This window comes from Harmonia axyridis, chromosome 3, assembly GCF_914767665.1.
Source record: "Harmonia axyridis chromosome 3, icHarAxyr1.1, whole genome shotgun sequence".
Taxonomy (NCBI): domain Eukaryota; kingdom Metazoa; phylum Arthropoda; class Insecta; order Coleoptera; family Coccinellidae; genus Harmonia; species Harmonia axyridis.
The window spans coordinates 31,215,191-31,231,988 of NC_059503.1; the positions used below are offsets into that span (position 1 = coordinate 31,215,191).

The 16,798-nt window shown below is 34.5% G+C and overlaps 1 protein-coding gene across 1 annotated transcript in view; it reads right to left on the reverse strand.

Annotated features, from left to right (window-relative positions):
- Nucleotides 1-2,191: 2,191 nt before the first annotated feature.
- The window catches only part of LOC123675185 (transcription factor SUM-1), a 33,962-nt gene continuing 19,355 nt past the window's right edge, over nt 2,192-16,798 (reverse strand). The window contains exon 4 of the mRNA XM_045610493.1: nt 2,192-2,314. Coding sequence (XP_045466449.1) covers nt 2,208-2,314 — 107 coding nt within the window. The 3' untranslated portion in view covers nt 2,192-2,207. The remainder of the gene's footprint in view (nt 2,315-16,798) is intronic.

The window sequence follows — 16,798 nt, forward strand, 5'->3', positions numbered from 1 at the left end:
AATAATAGCATATTATTCACGAGCGGTAATGTAGGTCATAACTCACGCAGATGAAGTTTGCAGCACGAGCCGCAGGTGAGTGCTGTAATTCATCAAGTGAGTTATGACCATTACCGCAAGTTATTCAACTTGCGGTATAATAATTATACTATACTTTCTTTACGACTATTACAATAAATACTAAAATACAAGAATAGAGAAAGAACTTTATTGATATTGACAAACTCCAAAACTTACCTATAAACGTCAAAATTATCAAAGTGACATTCCTCCCTCAATAACAATAATGGAATGTTCCCTTTCGGCCAATCGAATGGAAGCACAGAAGTATAGAAGCATAGATCCATATTTTCCGATTTAGTATAGTGAGTTATAGTAATGAGTTATTATAACTCACGCTGTTTGTTAATAGATACTATTAATTGCTCAAAAGCAGTTGAATAATGAATATATAATTCAACAGGAGTAGATAAAATCATTTCATTATTTCGTTGAAAGAAATCGGATTCATTTTAAGGGTAATATGCCGTTGTCAAGGAAAGAAATATAAAAGCGGAAAAGGCAAGCTGAAAAAAAAGGTATGATAGATTGAAGGCGAATCCAGATGGAAGAGAAAAACTAAGACAAAAGGAACGTGATCAATATTTAAAGAAAAAGGAATACAAAATTATAAGACCTATTAACGAACTGAGTAAAAGGGAACAACGTTTTAAAATGAGACAATGGCGTCAGAACTCTGGAATCCTCTGAAATATATTTTTTATATTTCCGAAAAATCTCACTAAATTGGAAAAAACTTATCTGATCCTGTCATTATTACGCATCAAAACAATGAAAACAATTTATTTAAATTGTATCATCAATATATTCAAATATTTTTTTTTTCAATTCATACAACTCGAAATGATAGCTTGCGTAGATTGACTCAAATATGTATATTTAAGCTTCAAAATCCAGTTGAAAAAAATAATACTGCACTTTAATGCACTTTAAATGCAAAATGTTTACTTCGGAAATTTATAGCTCCATTTGTTATGTCGTTTATGTAATTTTTTAGTATAATAGGGCCAGAGTAATGACTAACTAGGATGGTTACATAATAGTGAATTTTTCCAAAAAAAATTTAATTTTTCCGATGAATTGGTAATATTCACAAATTTTATTGTTTATTCAAATCTTTATTGGGGGAATTGATAGTTTTTTTAAATTTTAATAGTCTAAAATAATCAATTCAATTCGAAATCTGTGCGGTTGTATGCCAGATGAATGACTTTTTGGAAGAAAAATACGAAATAAAATTGTAATACCTATATTATTCTTTATTATTTTGTTGTTCAAACCCTACACAGTTTCCAATGTATCTTACTTATTCCAAAGTCGTAATCATGGTAAATATTACTAAAAATTGCTGCAATTGTTTCATCTATAGGTAATATCATAAGAGAATCTGATTTTTCCGGAAAAAAATGAAAAAGCACGTTGCTAAGTAATATTTCAACAAGAAGCATGAGTGCTGGTGACAACAAAAATCCGAATCGAAAAGGAGGATTTTCGAAAAAGCATTACTTCACAAGGTTTTTCAGATTTTTTTCACAGGAAAAATTAAAAGCTCGAATGGTATTTGACAAGACTATTTCATGAAACTATACTTACTAGTGATTAAAATGCATAGAATCCCTGGCGTGTGTACTGATTCGATTTTGTTTCAGACTTTTTGAGATATCCACCTGTTGCTTTGGTGTTCTTCTTCACCAGAGTTTTGTAAGGTGGCGCTCTTCAGAAATTTTCGAATTCCCGCTATCTGCCTGGCGCCGTTTAAAAATGAAATACTGATTTTGGATGAACTTTCACAATAAATTACAATTCAGTTCCTATCGAATTTTTGATGAAATGGAATATAATGACAGAGTATAGAAGATTGTTACGAGCATAGAATATAAAATATTATTGTTCTATACTCAAAGATCACGAGAGCCGAGAATCGAAAGAAATGTCAAATATAAACGATGTATGCGCCATCTGAAACAGACGCGATCCCCTGAAATCGAGTAGGTATAAATCTGAAAAATCTGATATAAGTGAAAGAAGTATTTTATAATAGGAACAACGCATCAATAAAATTTGTCATATGTTATCACATTTTGTTTTTCTTAAAAAAAGAGCAGGAAAGGGTTACAAATAAAAGTACAAAAAACATCAGAAATTCACTATGTAGGTTCCGTAGGCTCGGAAATTTTATTATTCGATAAATTTTGTACAATTAAGTTCAAGCAATCCAAGCTCGAGGTTGTGGGAGATGATGCCAAGTCATAACCTGAAAACAAAATAACATTTTAGTGGATAATAACTTGTTATTTCAAAGTATCTAAAAAACATCAACATAAAACATTGGGATCTAACAGAATTAATTTTGGTAACATATTTCAGTTGTAAAACCTATCTAGGTTATACAACTGAAATATGAGGTCAGAGAGTTTGAAATCACTAGGAAAACAAATTTTCGGAAGACCATATTTGCGGAACCTCTAATAGAATTTTTCCTGGCATTCGAGGTCCGAACATATACCATGAAGTTTCTAGTTTTCCCCGTTCGAGAATTATCGTGTTTACGGACCGAAGACCGATCGAACATACTTGTGTTTCACCACGCATTCATCATCAGTGAGGTTAACCTTATCTTTTGACAGCATACCATACTATACTTTTTTTTATTTTAGTTTTTTGACCTTAGTGGATCACTATCCAGTCATCATTCAAATTTATATTTTTAAACTCTATCAAATTCATCACCACCAGACATACACATCCATGACCTAACCAGGATTCGAACCCGGTACTTTAGCACCACAGTCGACTGTTAATCCACTGCGCTACCGAGGTAGTCTACCATACTATACAAAATTCCAAAATAACAAACATCATGATGAAATGATAGAGCAATTTCAATAAATCAGTATGTTAACTTTCTGGTCGTGAAAATGAAATACGGTTCTTGCAGATTTTTAGCGAACATATTATTATGGATGGCAGCAAAATCAGTTTTCTGAAGTTTACAAGAGATTTGGGTTTAAAGGTCGATACCGATTTGCGTTTCATTAGGCATATATCAAACTGGTTGTTGAAAGCTTATGCAAGTTTGAGAAGTTTATATCAATTCAAAGGTGAGTATTCCAAGTAAATCCAGCAAAATTTCACTGTACGAGTCTACGGTACTGTCATACAGGGTGTCCCGTAAAGACCACGTCAAACCGAAGGAGAATGTAGATCAAAGAATAACCCACCTGCTATGACAAAATTCCCATTATAAAAGTTTCACCGTTTTCGAGATATTTTTTTTTTTTTGAAAATAATTAATTTTTGCCCCTTTCAATAGTTCTGTCCTCGCGGTTGGTACAATTTTACATCTTTCTGGTTAATTTTTTCAGTAAAATATTGCTGAAGAATCATTTTAACGTTTACATTAAAAACATCCTCCGAAAATTTTAAAGGGGGCTATGAGAAATATTTTTATTGGGAATTTTGGTAGTGGATAATTTTGTTCATGAAGTTTAGCCCATCGTAGTGAAAAAAAAAATTTCCGAGCTACTGCTGCACATTACACCAATAAATTGTCTATTTTATAGTGATTTTAAAGAGGTATCACACAAGTCGTTTGTTATTCAAAGAAAAAAGATATGGCTGTTTTTATCCAAATGGGTAAGTTTCTGACAAAATCAAGTTTGTCAATTCTGTTGAGAAATCTTCGATGTTGCATTACTTAGTGAACAATGGCAATTGTTTACGTGCGAAAATATTACTCGCATAATTATTCACCTCAACGAAATTCAATTTTGCCGGCAAATTTTGGAAAACATCATGCAGATCCAGATTTTTTTAATAAGATCATTTGGAGCGACGAGTCTTCCTATACCAAGGATGGGTACATGAATTTCCACAATTTGCATAGCTGGAATATCATAAATCCACACGAGGAGAGAGAAGATAGATCACAATATCGATTCAAGATCAATTTATGGACTGGAATATTTAATGGTGCAATTTTGGGCCCGATCGAACTGCCGCCATCACTGAACGCAAACTATTATTTGGAATTTTTAACCAACCAGCTGCCCATTTTATTGGAAGATGTGCCACTGGCGCTGCGACGTAGTCTGTGGTTTCAACATGATGGATGCCCAGCACATTACATTACTGACTCGAAGTTACCGCACATTTGAATAGAACTTATCCCCACCGGTGGATTGGAAGAGAAGGGAAAATTTTGTGGCCTCATTGTTCACCTGACCTAAATCCTATGGACTTTTATTATTTGGAGCGACGAGTCTTCCTGTACCAAGGATGGGTACATGAAGACCTAAATCCTCTGGACTTTTAATATTGGGGCTGCCTAAAAGACAAAGTATACGCAACACCCATACGTGATGATGCCGAATTGAGTGAACGCATCCGCAATTCGGCTTCATCACGTATGGGTGTTGCGTATACTTTGTCTTTTAGGCAGCCCCAATATTAAAAGTCCAGAGGATTTAGGTCTTCATGTACCCATCCTTGGTACAGGAAGACTCGTCGCTCCAAATGATCTTATTAAAAAAATGTGGATCTGCATGATGTTTTCCAAAATTTGCCGGCAAAATTGAATTTGGTTGAGGTGAATAATTATGCGAGTAATATTTTCGCACGTAAACAATTGCCATTGTTCACTAAGTAATGCAACATCGAAGATTTCTCAACAGAATTGACAAACTTGATTTTGTCAGAAACGTACTCATTTGGATAAAAACAGCCATATCTTTTTTCTTTGAATAACAAATGACTTGTGTGATACCTCTTTAAAATCACTATAAAATAGACAATTTATTGGTGTAATGTGCAGCAGTAGCTCGGAAAATTTTTTTTTCACTACGATGGGCTGAACTTCATGAACAAAATTATCCACTAACAAAATTTCCAATAAAAATATTTCTCATAGCCCCCCTTTAAAATTTTCGGAGGATGTTTTTAATGTAAACGTTGGAATCATTCTTCAGCAATATTTTACTGAAAAAATTAACCAGAAAGATGTAAAATTGTACCAACCGTAAGGGCAGAACTATTGAAAGGGGCAAAAATTAATTATTTTCAAAAAAAAAAATATCTCGAAAACGGTAAGACTTTTATAATGGGAATTTTGTCATAGCAGGTGGGTTATCCTTTGATCTACATTCTCCCTCGGTTTGACGTGGTCTTTACGGGATACCCTGTATATCAACTATTGTGATGCTGTCTTCGGTCCCTGCTTAACTGCTTTCGATAGAAATCGAGATAGAAATGGGATTCAAATTCTGCAGAATTCTTGCCTGAGATTTATGCACGGTCTACGTAAAAACTGTAACTTACACCTTTAGAATTTCCATTCATATGTTTTTTTATAGATTACCACTAAACCTGTACGATATGATTATTTTCTGTTCCATCAATATTCGTCTCAAACGCACCATTTCATTAATAAAAACTGTTACTAACCCTAGCAAGTCGTTAGTGTTAGAGTAAAGTTCTCACTTCAACAATGACCGAAAAGCTTCAATTCTTGTTCAGAATACTTCTGTATACAATTACTTACTATATCGAAACTCCCGAAAGCATCATTAAGACGAAAATTTACGACATAATAATAATATATTTGTGTTCGAAAGGTCCAATTCCTGAAGGTTCGAAGTGTAAACTCCTTGATATATAACATTATTAAGTCCCCAAAATAATCTATTAATTCCATTTAGTTATAACGGAGATCATTTTTAACTGCGGCATAAAACAAATGCGATGATGTCACATAAACAAACGAAATTGCAGCCGATTTATGGGCACTTGTGACACGAAAAATGCCACTCTTGTGTCACACGTTCTAACTAACAGAGGGGGCTTAGGTTTTATGCCCAAGCTCGTCTGTGTTTTTTTCATTGATTCTAGCCTTGTATTCCCCACAAATGATATTAATTATTTCTTCTTCCATGTTCATTCATTTTCTCCGGTATATTTTCTTCTTCCGGTCATTAGCAGAGTTTTTTATTTTTGGTATTCTTTTTGAACCCTATGTATTTTGTTAATATTGAAGGCCTCATTTATCTCTGAAACGGTACGCACGATTTCCTTAGATTCTTTGTATGTTCAGAATCAGTTATCGTATAGTTTGTCGTCGGAGAAACAAATGTATGTATTTGTTGAACGTTGACAAAAATTTGTTATATCAATTTTCATTTTTCTTGATAGCTGCCTCGATAAGACACAATCAATATAAGTACCCATAATTCCCTAGGAAAACCATTCAACTCAAAAATGAAGTGAATGATAACGATTGAAGCTTGATATAAAACATCAAATAAAGTATTCGAGAATAAATGACTACTTTCGTTTGAATTGATAATTATTTTGGGAGAAGGAAAATCATCCAGAATTCTGGAACTTAGTTTCTCTAATTCTGTGGTTATTCCGTTCATTCTTCCACATCTTGTAGAACGAAATCGTGCGAGAATATATCAGAAACGCACAGTTTTCATGGTTATATTTTATTTTTCTATGTTGGTACTCCGAACTTTCCACCACGGCTTTATCTGTCAATTCATCAATTTGCCTGAAAGGAATTAGTTCTGCCAACCAACATTTTTCAATGCAAAAATCACTACATTATATTTATGGAAATATTTCATTAATTTCAATGAAAATGCAATGAATTAGAGAAAATAATGTATAATACTCGTACAGAAGGCTCATTCTACCACTCGTTCATTAAAAAACTCGCCACTTCGTGGCTCGTTTTTGAATTTTGAACTCGTGGAAGAATACCAATGCCTTCTGCACTTGTATTATAAATAACTATTCTCTTATTCTGTGGTTATTCCGTTCATTCTTCCACATCTTGTAGAACAAAATCGTGCGAGAATATATCAGAAACGCACAGTTTTCATGGTTATATTTTATTATTCTATGTTGGTACTCCGAACTTTCCCCCACGGCTTTATCTGTCAATTCATCAATTTGCCTTAAAGAAATCAGTTCTGCCAACCAACATTTTTCAATGCAAAAATCACTAAAATATATTTATGGAAGTATTTCATTAATTTCAATGAAAATGCAATGAATTAGAGAAAATAATGTATAATACTCGTACAGAAGGCTCATTCTACCACTCGTTCATTCCAAAACTCGCCACTTGGTGGCTCGTTTTTGAATTTTGAACTCGTGGAAGAATATCAATGCCTTCTGCACTTGTATTATAAATAACTATTCTCTCCACTGATGGTAAAATAAGGTCCCTGTGCTAAAAAATTATGTAGGATAGAGATTGCCTATAATTGATTAAAATAGTTATTTTCCTAACAAGTGTGGAAAGTGATACTTTTCCGCAAGAGAGCTGCCGAGTTCCGAAAAGGCACTTTCAGCATGAATAAGGAACAATATTTTTCCTACCAGCTTTAATGAAACACTGTCACGGATAGTTTTCGTTTTGTTACCGACTGACATTATATTTTTGTGCGCTCAGTCGCATAGACAAACGTTTGAATTTTATGATTGTCGCATAGAGAAATTTTTTGATTGATGCGACTCTTTAATATTTCCGTGCGGAAAAAACCCTTGCTATTCACTTTCCCCACACATATGCGAATTTGGAAAAGTACTACTTTCCAAACGTCAATGCGTGTGGAAAGTAATACTTTCGAAACGCTAGTAGGAAAATAATATTACCGGTGAGGAAATTTTCAAGCTTATTTGAGTATCTGCCATTGAAAAACTTCGATAGTGATCTCGCTCCCAAGAATAATGATGAATGACCCTCATAATTCTTCAATTTTCATTTGTAAAGGATTTTCCAATAAGACGTCCCATTTTGATTTTGAAAAAATTGAGTGTATTATCAGAAAAATGTTATTTCATTGTGAAGAGAAGATATGCCATTAACGAAGGAAAACGATATCAGCCGAATGGCCGTCTCGGCTACAGTTTCAGCACCATGTCCTTTTCATGAAATTGTTCATGACCAATTCCCACATTTGGGATTGGGTTTGTATGTCCTCGATAACATTACGCATTCCATTTTTGAGGCCTTGAATGGATTGTGGTGTATTGACATAGACCTCATTCTTCACGTGGACTCAAAGAAAAAAGTCAAAAGGTGCTGAATCACAAGATCTCGGTACGTAATATTCGAGTGATAACACGTCCAGGAAACTTTTCTTGCAAAACTGCTTTTATTTCGTTGCTTGTGTGGCTTGTGTTGGAAATAAACTCAATCAACAAACCCATCAATATTTTCCAATGACAGCCCCATTCTCGAATAAATCAGTTCTAATCACACCACCAGCCCAAAAGCTGCACTAAACTAATACGTTGAGGAGGCTTTTCAACCTTCATTCTGATGCATTTCAGCGAACATACCTACTAACTTGCTGGTGATCGACCGGCTTGAATTCTTGTGTTAACTGTATTTCATACCGCCTAAGTCCTCATGCAAAATACGTTGTAATGTCGTTTGTGGAATGCCTAATTTCCAAGATAGATGAGGTATCGACAAACCTAGGTTTTCGTCAACACTACGGACCACAGAGGCAATAATGTCAGCTGTTCCTGAGCGATGCACACTTTTTCAATTTTTACATCACTAACTTATCCTAACAGCTCAAATGTTTGCACCAGTTTCTCTATTGCCAGCAGAGAAGGTGCTTCACGACGAACAAAAATGCTTCAATTTTGCGAACTGTCATTACTAGTCAAATATCAGAATATTACAGATTCAAAAGTGACAGCTGCACAGATAGAGGGCTATTCAAAATGAAATCTCTCATTGGCAAACCCCTTAGTTGTTTCAAGCAGTTGCTCTATTGGATAATTTCGTCTATTTGGCTTATTCGAAATCCAATCCTGTACATCCATATACAAAATCACTTACACTAAACACGCATCTTTCGTTCGTTTTCTAGCCGCAGTAAATGTCTGAAGTTCTAAAAATACCCAGAGACGATATTTTATAGATATAAATAAACCGACTTTGTATAATTTCCTTATCATCATTATAAGATCTGCCACGGTTTGCGACAGTCGAATGATTTAGTTGGAACTGTTTCCACAATGTCTGGCACACTCTAAATTATGTGGGTTTAGGATCATGGACAGAAATTCGGACACAATGAAGAAGAAACATGTAAGACCATGCTGGTGACAGTCATTGAATTTGAAATAGAAACTGGCACTATTGCATTTATAATGTCTTGCTTACAAATACACACAGCCTAGAATTAAGATCTCAATTATAAAAGTACCGAAGTTACTCATATACCAATTCCCGGGAAAATGATCATTCAGAAAGCTTAAGGGAATGAATTACAACCACAAAACGTCCCTTTTCAATTCTTTCATGGGAAAATCATAAAAATGTCAGCAGCTTCTCCAAAATCATTCAAATGTTCTTTCGTGTCTAAAAATGTCAAAACCACATTTTTCAATCGAATTTTCCTGGCCTTTAAGGTACTCTTCATTTTTACCACGAAATTGATTAACTCCGGGGAGGGTTCTACAGCCCCTCCCCGTCCCAAAAAAAAAATACCCACAATTCTGTCTCTTAACAGGCCAATTGAAAAGTCCCCGGTCTACCATAGTAAAACACATATTTTGGCAAAATTATTCAACATAGTTGCCTTCGAGGGCGATAAAGCGATTATAGCGATCTTCCAACTTTTCGATACCATTTTTGTAGTACGATTTGTCTTTCGTTTCAAAATAGGTCTCAGTTTCGGCGATTACTTCTTCATTGGCGCTGAATTTCTTTCCAGCAAGCATTTTTTTGAGGTCTGGGAACAGGAAAAAGTTGCTGGGGGCCAGATCTGGCGAATACGGTGGATACAAAATCAATTCATGCAATTTTGCCATTGCTTTCATTGATTTGTGACACGGCGCATTGTCTTGATGAAACAGCACCTTTTTTTCTTCAAATGGGGCCGTTCTTTGACGATTTCAACCTTTAAACGATCCACTAACACTATATAATAATCGCTGTTGATGGTCTGGCGTTTTTGGAGGCAATCAATGAATATTATACCTTGCGCATCTCAGCATACTGATGCCACAACCTTGCCAGCTGACTGTTCTGTTCATCGTGTGGAATCCACTCAGTTGACTGTCGATTGGACTCCGGAGTGAAATTATGGAGCCATGTTTCATCCATTGTCACATATCGACGCAAAAATTCAGGTTTATTGCACTTAAACAGCTCCAAACACTGCTCAGAATCATTAAAACGTTGTTGCTTTCGATCGATTGTGAGCTCGCGTGGCACCCATTTTGCACACAGCTTTCTCATGTACAAATATTCGTGAATGATATGATGTATACGTTCAGATGATATCTTCACAATGTCTGCTTGCTCGATCAATTTCACTTTACGGTCATTCGAAATTATTCTGTGAACTGTCTTGATGCTTCCGTCGGTAACAGCCTCTTTTCGTCGTCCACTGCGTTCGCTGTCTTCGGTGCTCATTTCATCATGTTTAAACTTAGCATATCAATCAATGATGGTTGATTTTCCTGCTGCAGACCCCGGAAACTCTTCATCAAGATAAGATTCTGCTTCAACTGTATTTTTTCCTTCAAAAAGTAATATTTTATCAGCACACGAATTTCTTTTTTTCCCATCTTTTTTCAAATAACAAAAGAAGCTACACTCACAACGCATTATCTCACAAACTAATGGACGGACTGATGTCAAATTTTGACACGTATCGTTCGAAGGATGGTACTAACTAAAAATCATATGGATTTAATACTAGCACCGCCATCTGTGCATCAGATGGGGACTTTTCATTAGATGAACACCATGATAAAAAGAAATAGCAAACGAATTCTGCTAATAACCACTAATAACTCCGTATATATCTGGTCTTGCTCATGTTTATAAGCCTTTGAGAATAACGAGGAGGCATAAATGACCAGACATATAAAATAGAAGAAATCAAAACTACCTCAAAAAGTGGGTTTTTGCATAGACAGATAAAATACGCCAATTTTCAACTGTCTTTTGAGAAGGAACGGTTAATCGGACAAAAAACTCAATGGAGAAATTTTTAGGAGAGTTTATATAGTTTGTTCATGTGTGGGAAGGTCATTCACAAATAAATTGATATTTTTCAAGTAATATACAAAAAACCGTTAAAAAAATTAAATTTGTTCATTTCTTTTGACATTTTTTCAATGTTCCGTCACGAAATTTTGGTGGAAAACCCCAGATTCAGACTCAGCATTTCAAAAAGCGTTATTAATCGAAGAAATAAAAACTACCCTCAAACTTTCCGTGAGAGACTCTTGTGGGCACACATTGATTTGCATAAAAAAATACGCGTGTGCCTTTAGCCTCTCTTCAGATCTTCTCATGATTTTCCATATTACTTGAACATTTAAGAATTTTTCTGGTTACGGTGGTTCAGTCACCCAGAGATGTTTCAAAGGCTTAGAAATATCTGGATAGAAAATAATTATAGAACGAAAGCAGGAAACGATATGCTAGGCTGAAGGTTTGTTTTCAAATTATATAGATAAAATTTAAAATTTGATGAAATGGTATCATTTGAAAAAATAATCCTTTCTTCTCCTAAAATTGTAATCAAAATTTACTCATGGTTGTTTTTATTTTCTTGAATGCTAAAAGTAATATAATAATCTCACAACCTTCACAAACTATTTCATGTATTTTGGAAAATCACATAAATTCTCTAGATCGATCATAATCACCCAAGATTCCGTTTTTGCCAAATTCTATATCTGAAGTAAAACAACCCCATCAATCATGTCGATGATAAATGCTGCTTATTAATAAACAGGAACGTTTTAAAATAAACTTTCTCGGAGAACCTGAACGGTTGTTTATTTCGCTAAGCCACAGTTACAAAACGGAGCAATTTGTTAGAAAAAATGAGATCTTGGGTGGTTTAGCATCAGAGTCACCTTGAGCTTTCCATCATTTTTAGGGATGTTCTGACGATTTAACCTAAATCGATAATTACAAAACTTCCATTTGTAGGTTTGAAAGCCAAGCACCAACAACTAATTCGGGATCAAAGAGGATGAATAATTGATCCTCGTGTAAATGAGGCAGAGGAGTTGTGTTTCTAATTTGGTCCAAATGCTTTATGCTCTGTTAGATCCACAATAATTAGATCTGAAATGGACAAAGTGTGAAAGATATATGTGCGGTCTACAGAAGTGATATGGAAATTTTAATTGGCTCAAGCAGCGATACGAAATTGTACTGCAGTTGTAAGTAACTGAATAACGAAATTTTTGTACTTCCTGGAGAAAAAAATGAGAAAAGCAATGACGTGACGTAAAGTGAGTTCTTGAGCGCTCGCTCATTCGTGCTCCAAATGCACCCTTGGAAAACACAGAACTCAATATAGGTAAATGTGCTCATCAAGGACGCAATTGGCGCATGCATGAGCGAGCGCTCGAAAAATCCTGACTCCAAGACAGTTTAGAGTTTCTGCTTTTTTCATTAGTTTGGAAATTTAATGAAAAGGGCGCGAATATGTATTCAAAAAAGAAAAAACCTTTTCGAAAATTCAATGTCAATATTTTCTCGATCCTTGTTTTCACTTATTATATGTTTCGTATGTTTATTCAGTATTCGTTTTCATTTACTTATGTTTTTGTTTTTTTTTGGATAAGAGCTTATCAAATAATTTTTTGAATTGAACGATTTTATTCGAAATATAGCGATGAAATATAAATTTCGAATATGATAACACTATTTTGGAACAGCTTTGCATCCTTGGACGATAAAGCTTCACTACCTTGTTCAGAATATTGCCAATGCTTTGGAGCGAAACTTTGATATTGTTTGTTTTAAACCGAAATTCTCGGAAAACCGGAAGTATTTCAAAAAAATTTGAGACACCTCAATAATGACTCATCATGATAGAATCTTAAACGGATAGAGAAGTTTTGGACACGCAATGTACAGGGTGGGCAAATTTTCATGCTTTAGCACTACTTCTTTCAAACCAGGGGAAATAGACAAAATTTAATACCCCATTCTCGTTCTCTTTTTCTGAGAAACTAACGAGAATAGTAATCATTTTTGGCCACCTTCTTTTGTTTTCGAGCTATAAGCGAAAATGGCAAAAATGGCAATATCGAAAAAATAATATCTAGATCTCCGCTAAAAAAAAATGAGAATTTGGTATCTATCAGATTTTGCCTATTTCCTCTGGTTTGAAAGTTGTGGTGCTGAAACATCAAAATTTATATATCCCGAGTCACTTGAAGGAAGCCAGATTATTTCGATTATACAAGGGTTTTCCGAGTTTCCAGAATTTCTTTTGGGACCAGTGAATATATTGCCTAACAATACTTTCAAATAAATCCCGGTATTTAGCGTATTTTGAAATGAGTGTTATAATTTATTAATATACTCATTGATATTGTAATTAAACTGAAAATTTTCATCACAATAGAATGAACCATGATAAAGTTATTAATTAAAGTAGAGTCGTTTGAACCTCACAAATCACCCTGTATAGTCTTAATTAAGGACCCCCATAAACCAAACAATGTTTCTGAAATATAGTGTAAACTTCTTCTAAAATCTGACGATCACCCCAGTAATTACCCTGTATAGAAAAAAATTGAGATTGTAAAATAATGTTTTTTTCATTCATTCATTTCAAGATGAAAATCCGTCAAGTAAAGATCGAAACAACAAAATATGGAATATTCTTAATAAAATCTCCATAAAAGATCATAAACCATCTTCGATGACGTCAAACAGTGTGACTGAAGAGTTCTTCTCGGAAGTTACAGATGAGCCGGCATCTGTTTGTTATAGTATCTGCCCAATTTGTCTATTTCTGTTTTATTTTGACTGTTGATCCCTGAAACCTCCCGACAACACGAAATCGGCATTAAGGGCGTGCCTCTAGGATACCATCTGGTGCTTCACTGCTTCCAAGTCTTAACCCTGAAGACTAATAAATTTTATTCCTTCATGACTTAATCTCATTTTCAAATTCATTCTCCACAGTGGACATTTTCTATACTAAATTGCCTTTTTTTGGTGGATTTCAACTATAAGTAACGGGTTCCTTGATGGATCATTTCTTTATGATTTAGGGTTAAAACTATAAAATTTTTTTTCAATTATGTGGCTAATCCATTCATTCTGCCACATCTTGTAGAACGAAATCGAACAATTTTGTAATAAGAACTATTCTGCAACCCACAATTTTCAATGTATAAAAATCACTTAACGATATTTATGGAAATATTTCATTAGTTTTAATGAAAATTCAGTGAATTAGAGAAAATAATGTATAGGTAATACCCACTCGTAAAGAAGAGTCATTCTAACACTCGTTCTTTTTAAACTCCTGAAAAAATATAAATACCGTCTGTACTTCTATTATAAATAACTATTCCCTAATTTTGTGGCAAATCCATTCATTCTGTCATATCTTGAAGATCAAAATCGTGCGGTAATATTTCAAATTCACACAAATTTCATGGTAAGGTACATGGTGTTCCTAAATAAGAGGTACAAAGTGAAATGGGAGATTTCTTGGAGAAAAAATGTCATATCAACAAAAGCCCTCAATGCTATGTTTTTGAGAAACATGGTGTTTCTTGTTGTTCTATTTTTTGGTGATGATAATTAGTTAGTTTATGGAATCTTTATTAATCTTCGCTATACAGGGTGATTCACTGGGATGGCCTATTAGATATTTATGGAAAAATATTCATAATTTTGAGATGAAAATTTGCATATTGGGGTTTGAGACAATGATCTTTCTCCCTAAAATATTTTCAGATCTCTACAATTTCCGGTTATATTATTACATCATCTGATAGCTTTTTTGATGGCCTTTTCAGCAATATGCCATACTTCTGGTGAAAACTCAACGGTTGATCAATTAATAGGATTCTTAGAAAAAAAAATGGTGATGATGAGGACTCACATTTTTTGAATATTTCAGCAGAAAAACCTTTTTCGAAAAAACTTTTTTCTTTTTCGATGCTGCAAATACATAGTATTATAAGACTGTTTGTGGCTTGGACCAAAAATGTACAGGGTGTTTATAAGAAGATCATGAACATGGACAACTCAAATTCATCAAAACTCAAGATTTTCAAATTAGAACCTATATTTTTTATTCTTTCAGTCGATTCTACGTACAAAAATAGTGGAGTTTACTCAAGCAAACCTTTACCTAAAATGAAAACTTTGAGAGTTATCGAGGAAGAACTCTAAATGAGGAAAAACCGCTATTTATAACTGTGTGAATAACTGTCTGTGACTACGAATAATTCATTACAATCCTTGATATGTCGAATTTAGTTATCCAAACATCAAATTTTAGTTTCTTTCTGTGTTTTTCGGAAGTCACAGACTACTCCACACAGTTATAAATAGCGGTTTTTCCTCATTTAAAGTTCTTCCTCGATAACTCTTAAAGTATTCATCTTAGGTAAAGGGTTTGAGGAATTTGAGTTGTCCAAGTTTATGATCTTCTTATAAAAACCCTGTACATTTTTGGTCCAAGCCGCAAACAGTCTTATAATATTTAGCATTTGCAGCATCGAAAAAGAAAAAAATTTTTTCGAAAATAGTAATTTTTCGGCAATCGTCCGGGAAGTGCTCACTTCCCGGACGCTTTTTCTCTGAGAAAGTAGCATTTCCCGGCCTAGTCCGGAAAGTACGTACTTCCCGGACTAGGCCGGAAAAGAATCATAGAATCCATAACAACCGAGATAACGGTTGACAGTTCATATGAAATTAGTTGTCAAAAATTTGCATGTTTTTTGATCGCAATCGCAATAAAATATGGAAAGCAGCAGCGATAGTGTTATTCTACATGGTTGCCGAAAAAATATTGTACGCAACACGCCCGAAAATGGTTTTTTTTGGACTCACAGACTTCCAGGACGAGCGTAAGCGAAATTTTTGCACAAATTTTTGACAACTAATTTCATATGAACTGTCAGCCGTTATCTCGGTTGTTATGGATTCTATGATTCTTTTCCGGCCTAGTCCGGGAAGTACGTACTTTCCGGACTAGGCCGGGAAATGCTACTTTCTCAGAGAAAAAGCGTCCGGGAAGTGAGCACTTCCCGGACGGTTGCCGAAAAAAGCTTTTTGTGCTGGAATATTAAAAAAAAATGTGAGTCGTCATCGCCACTATTTTTTTTTAAGAATCCCAATAGCTCATGAACCGTTGAGTTTTCAACCAAGGTATGGCATATTGCCGAAATTGCCATCAAAAAAGCTTATGATGCAATAATATACTGGGTGTGCCATTTGAAATAAGGAAGTAGTAGTCTGTTTCCGGTATAACCAGAAGTTGTAAAGATCTGAAAATATCTTAGGGAGAAAGATCATTGTCATTTGTCTCACACGCCAAAATGCAAATTTTCAGCTCAAAATTATGATTGGTTTTCCATAATCGTCCAATAGGCCAGCCCGGTATACCTGTATATTTGATGAATAAGTAACAAAAGATATAATTAATTTATTCATCACATAGCTAACATAGCTTACTAACTGGATAATAATTTTCCTGAGGATTCCAAGAGAATTGTTTGTAATGTTTTTCTCGAAATCGGTAGCAGATAGCAGATACCACAAAACAACAGGAAACCAAAAAAATCATTAGTAGATTAGAGTTTCTTTTTAAATTTTTTCAAACCACCAGCGCTCCACCAGGAAGGAGGAAAGAAGCGAGTACACAAAATATATGTTCCTCTAGATTTGCAATCGAAATTGGCAATCGTGACGTAAACTCTAAAT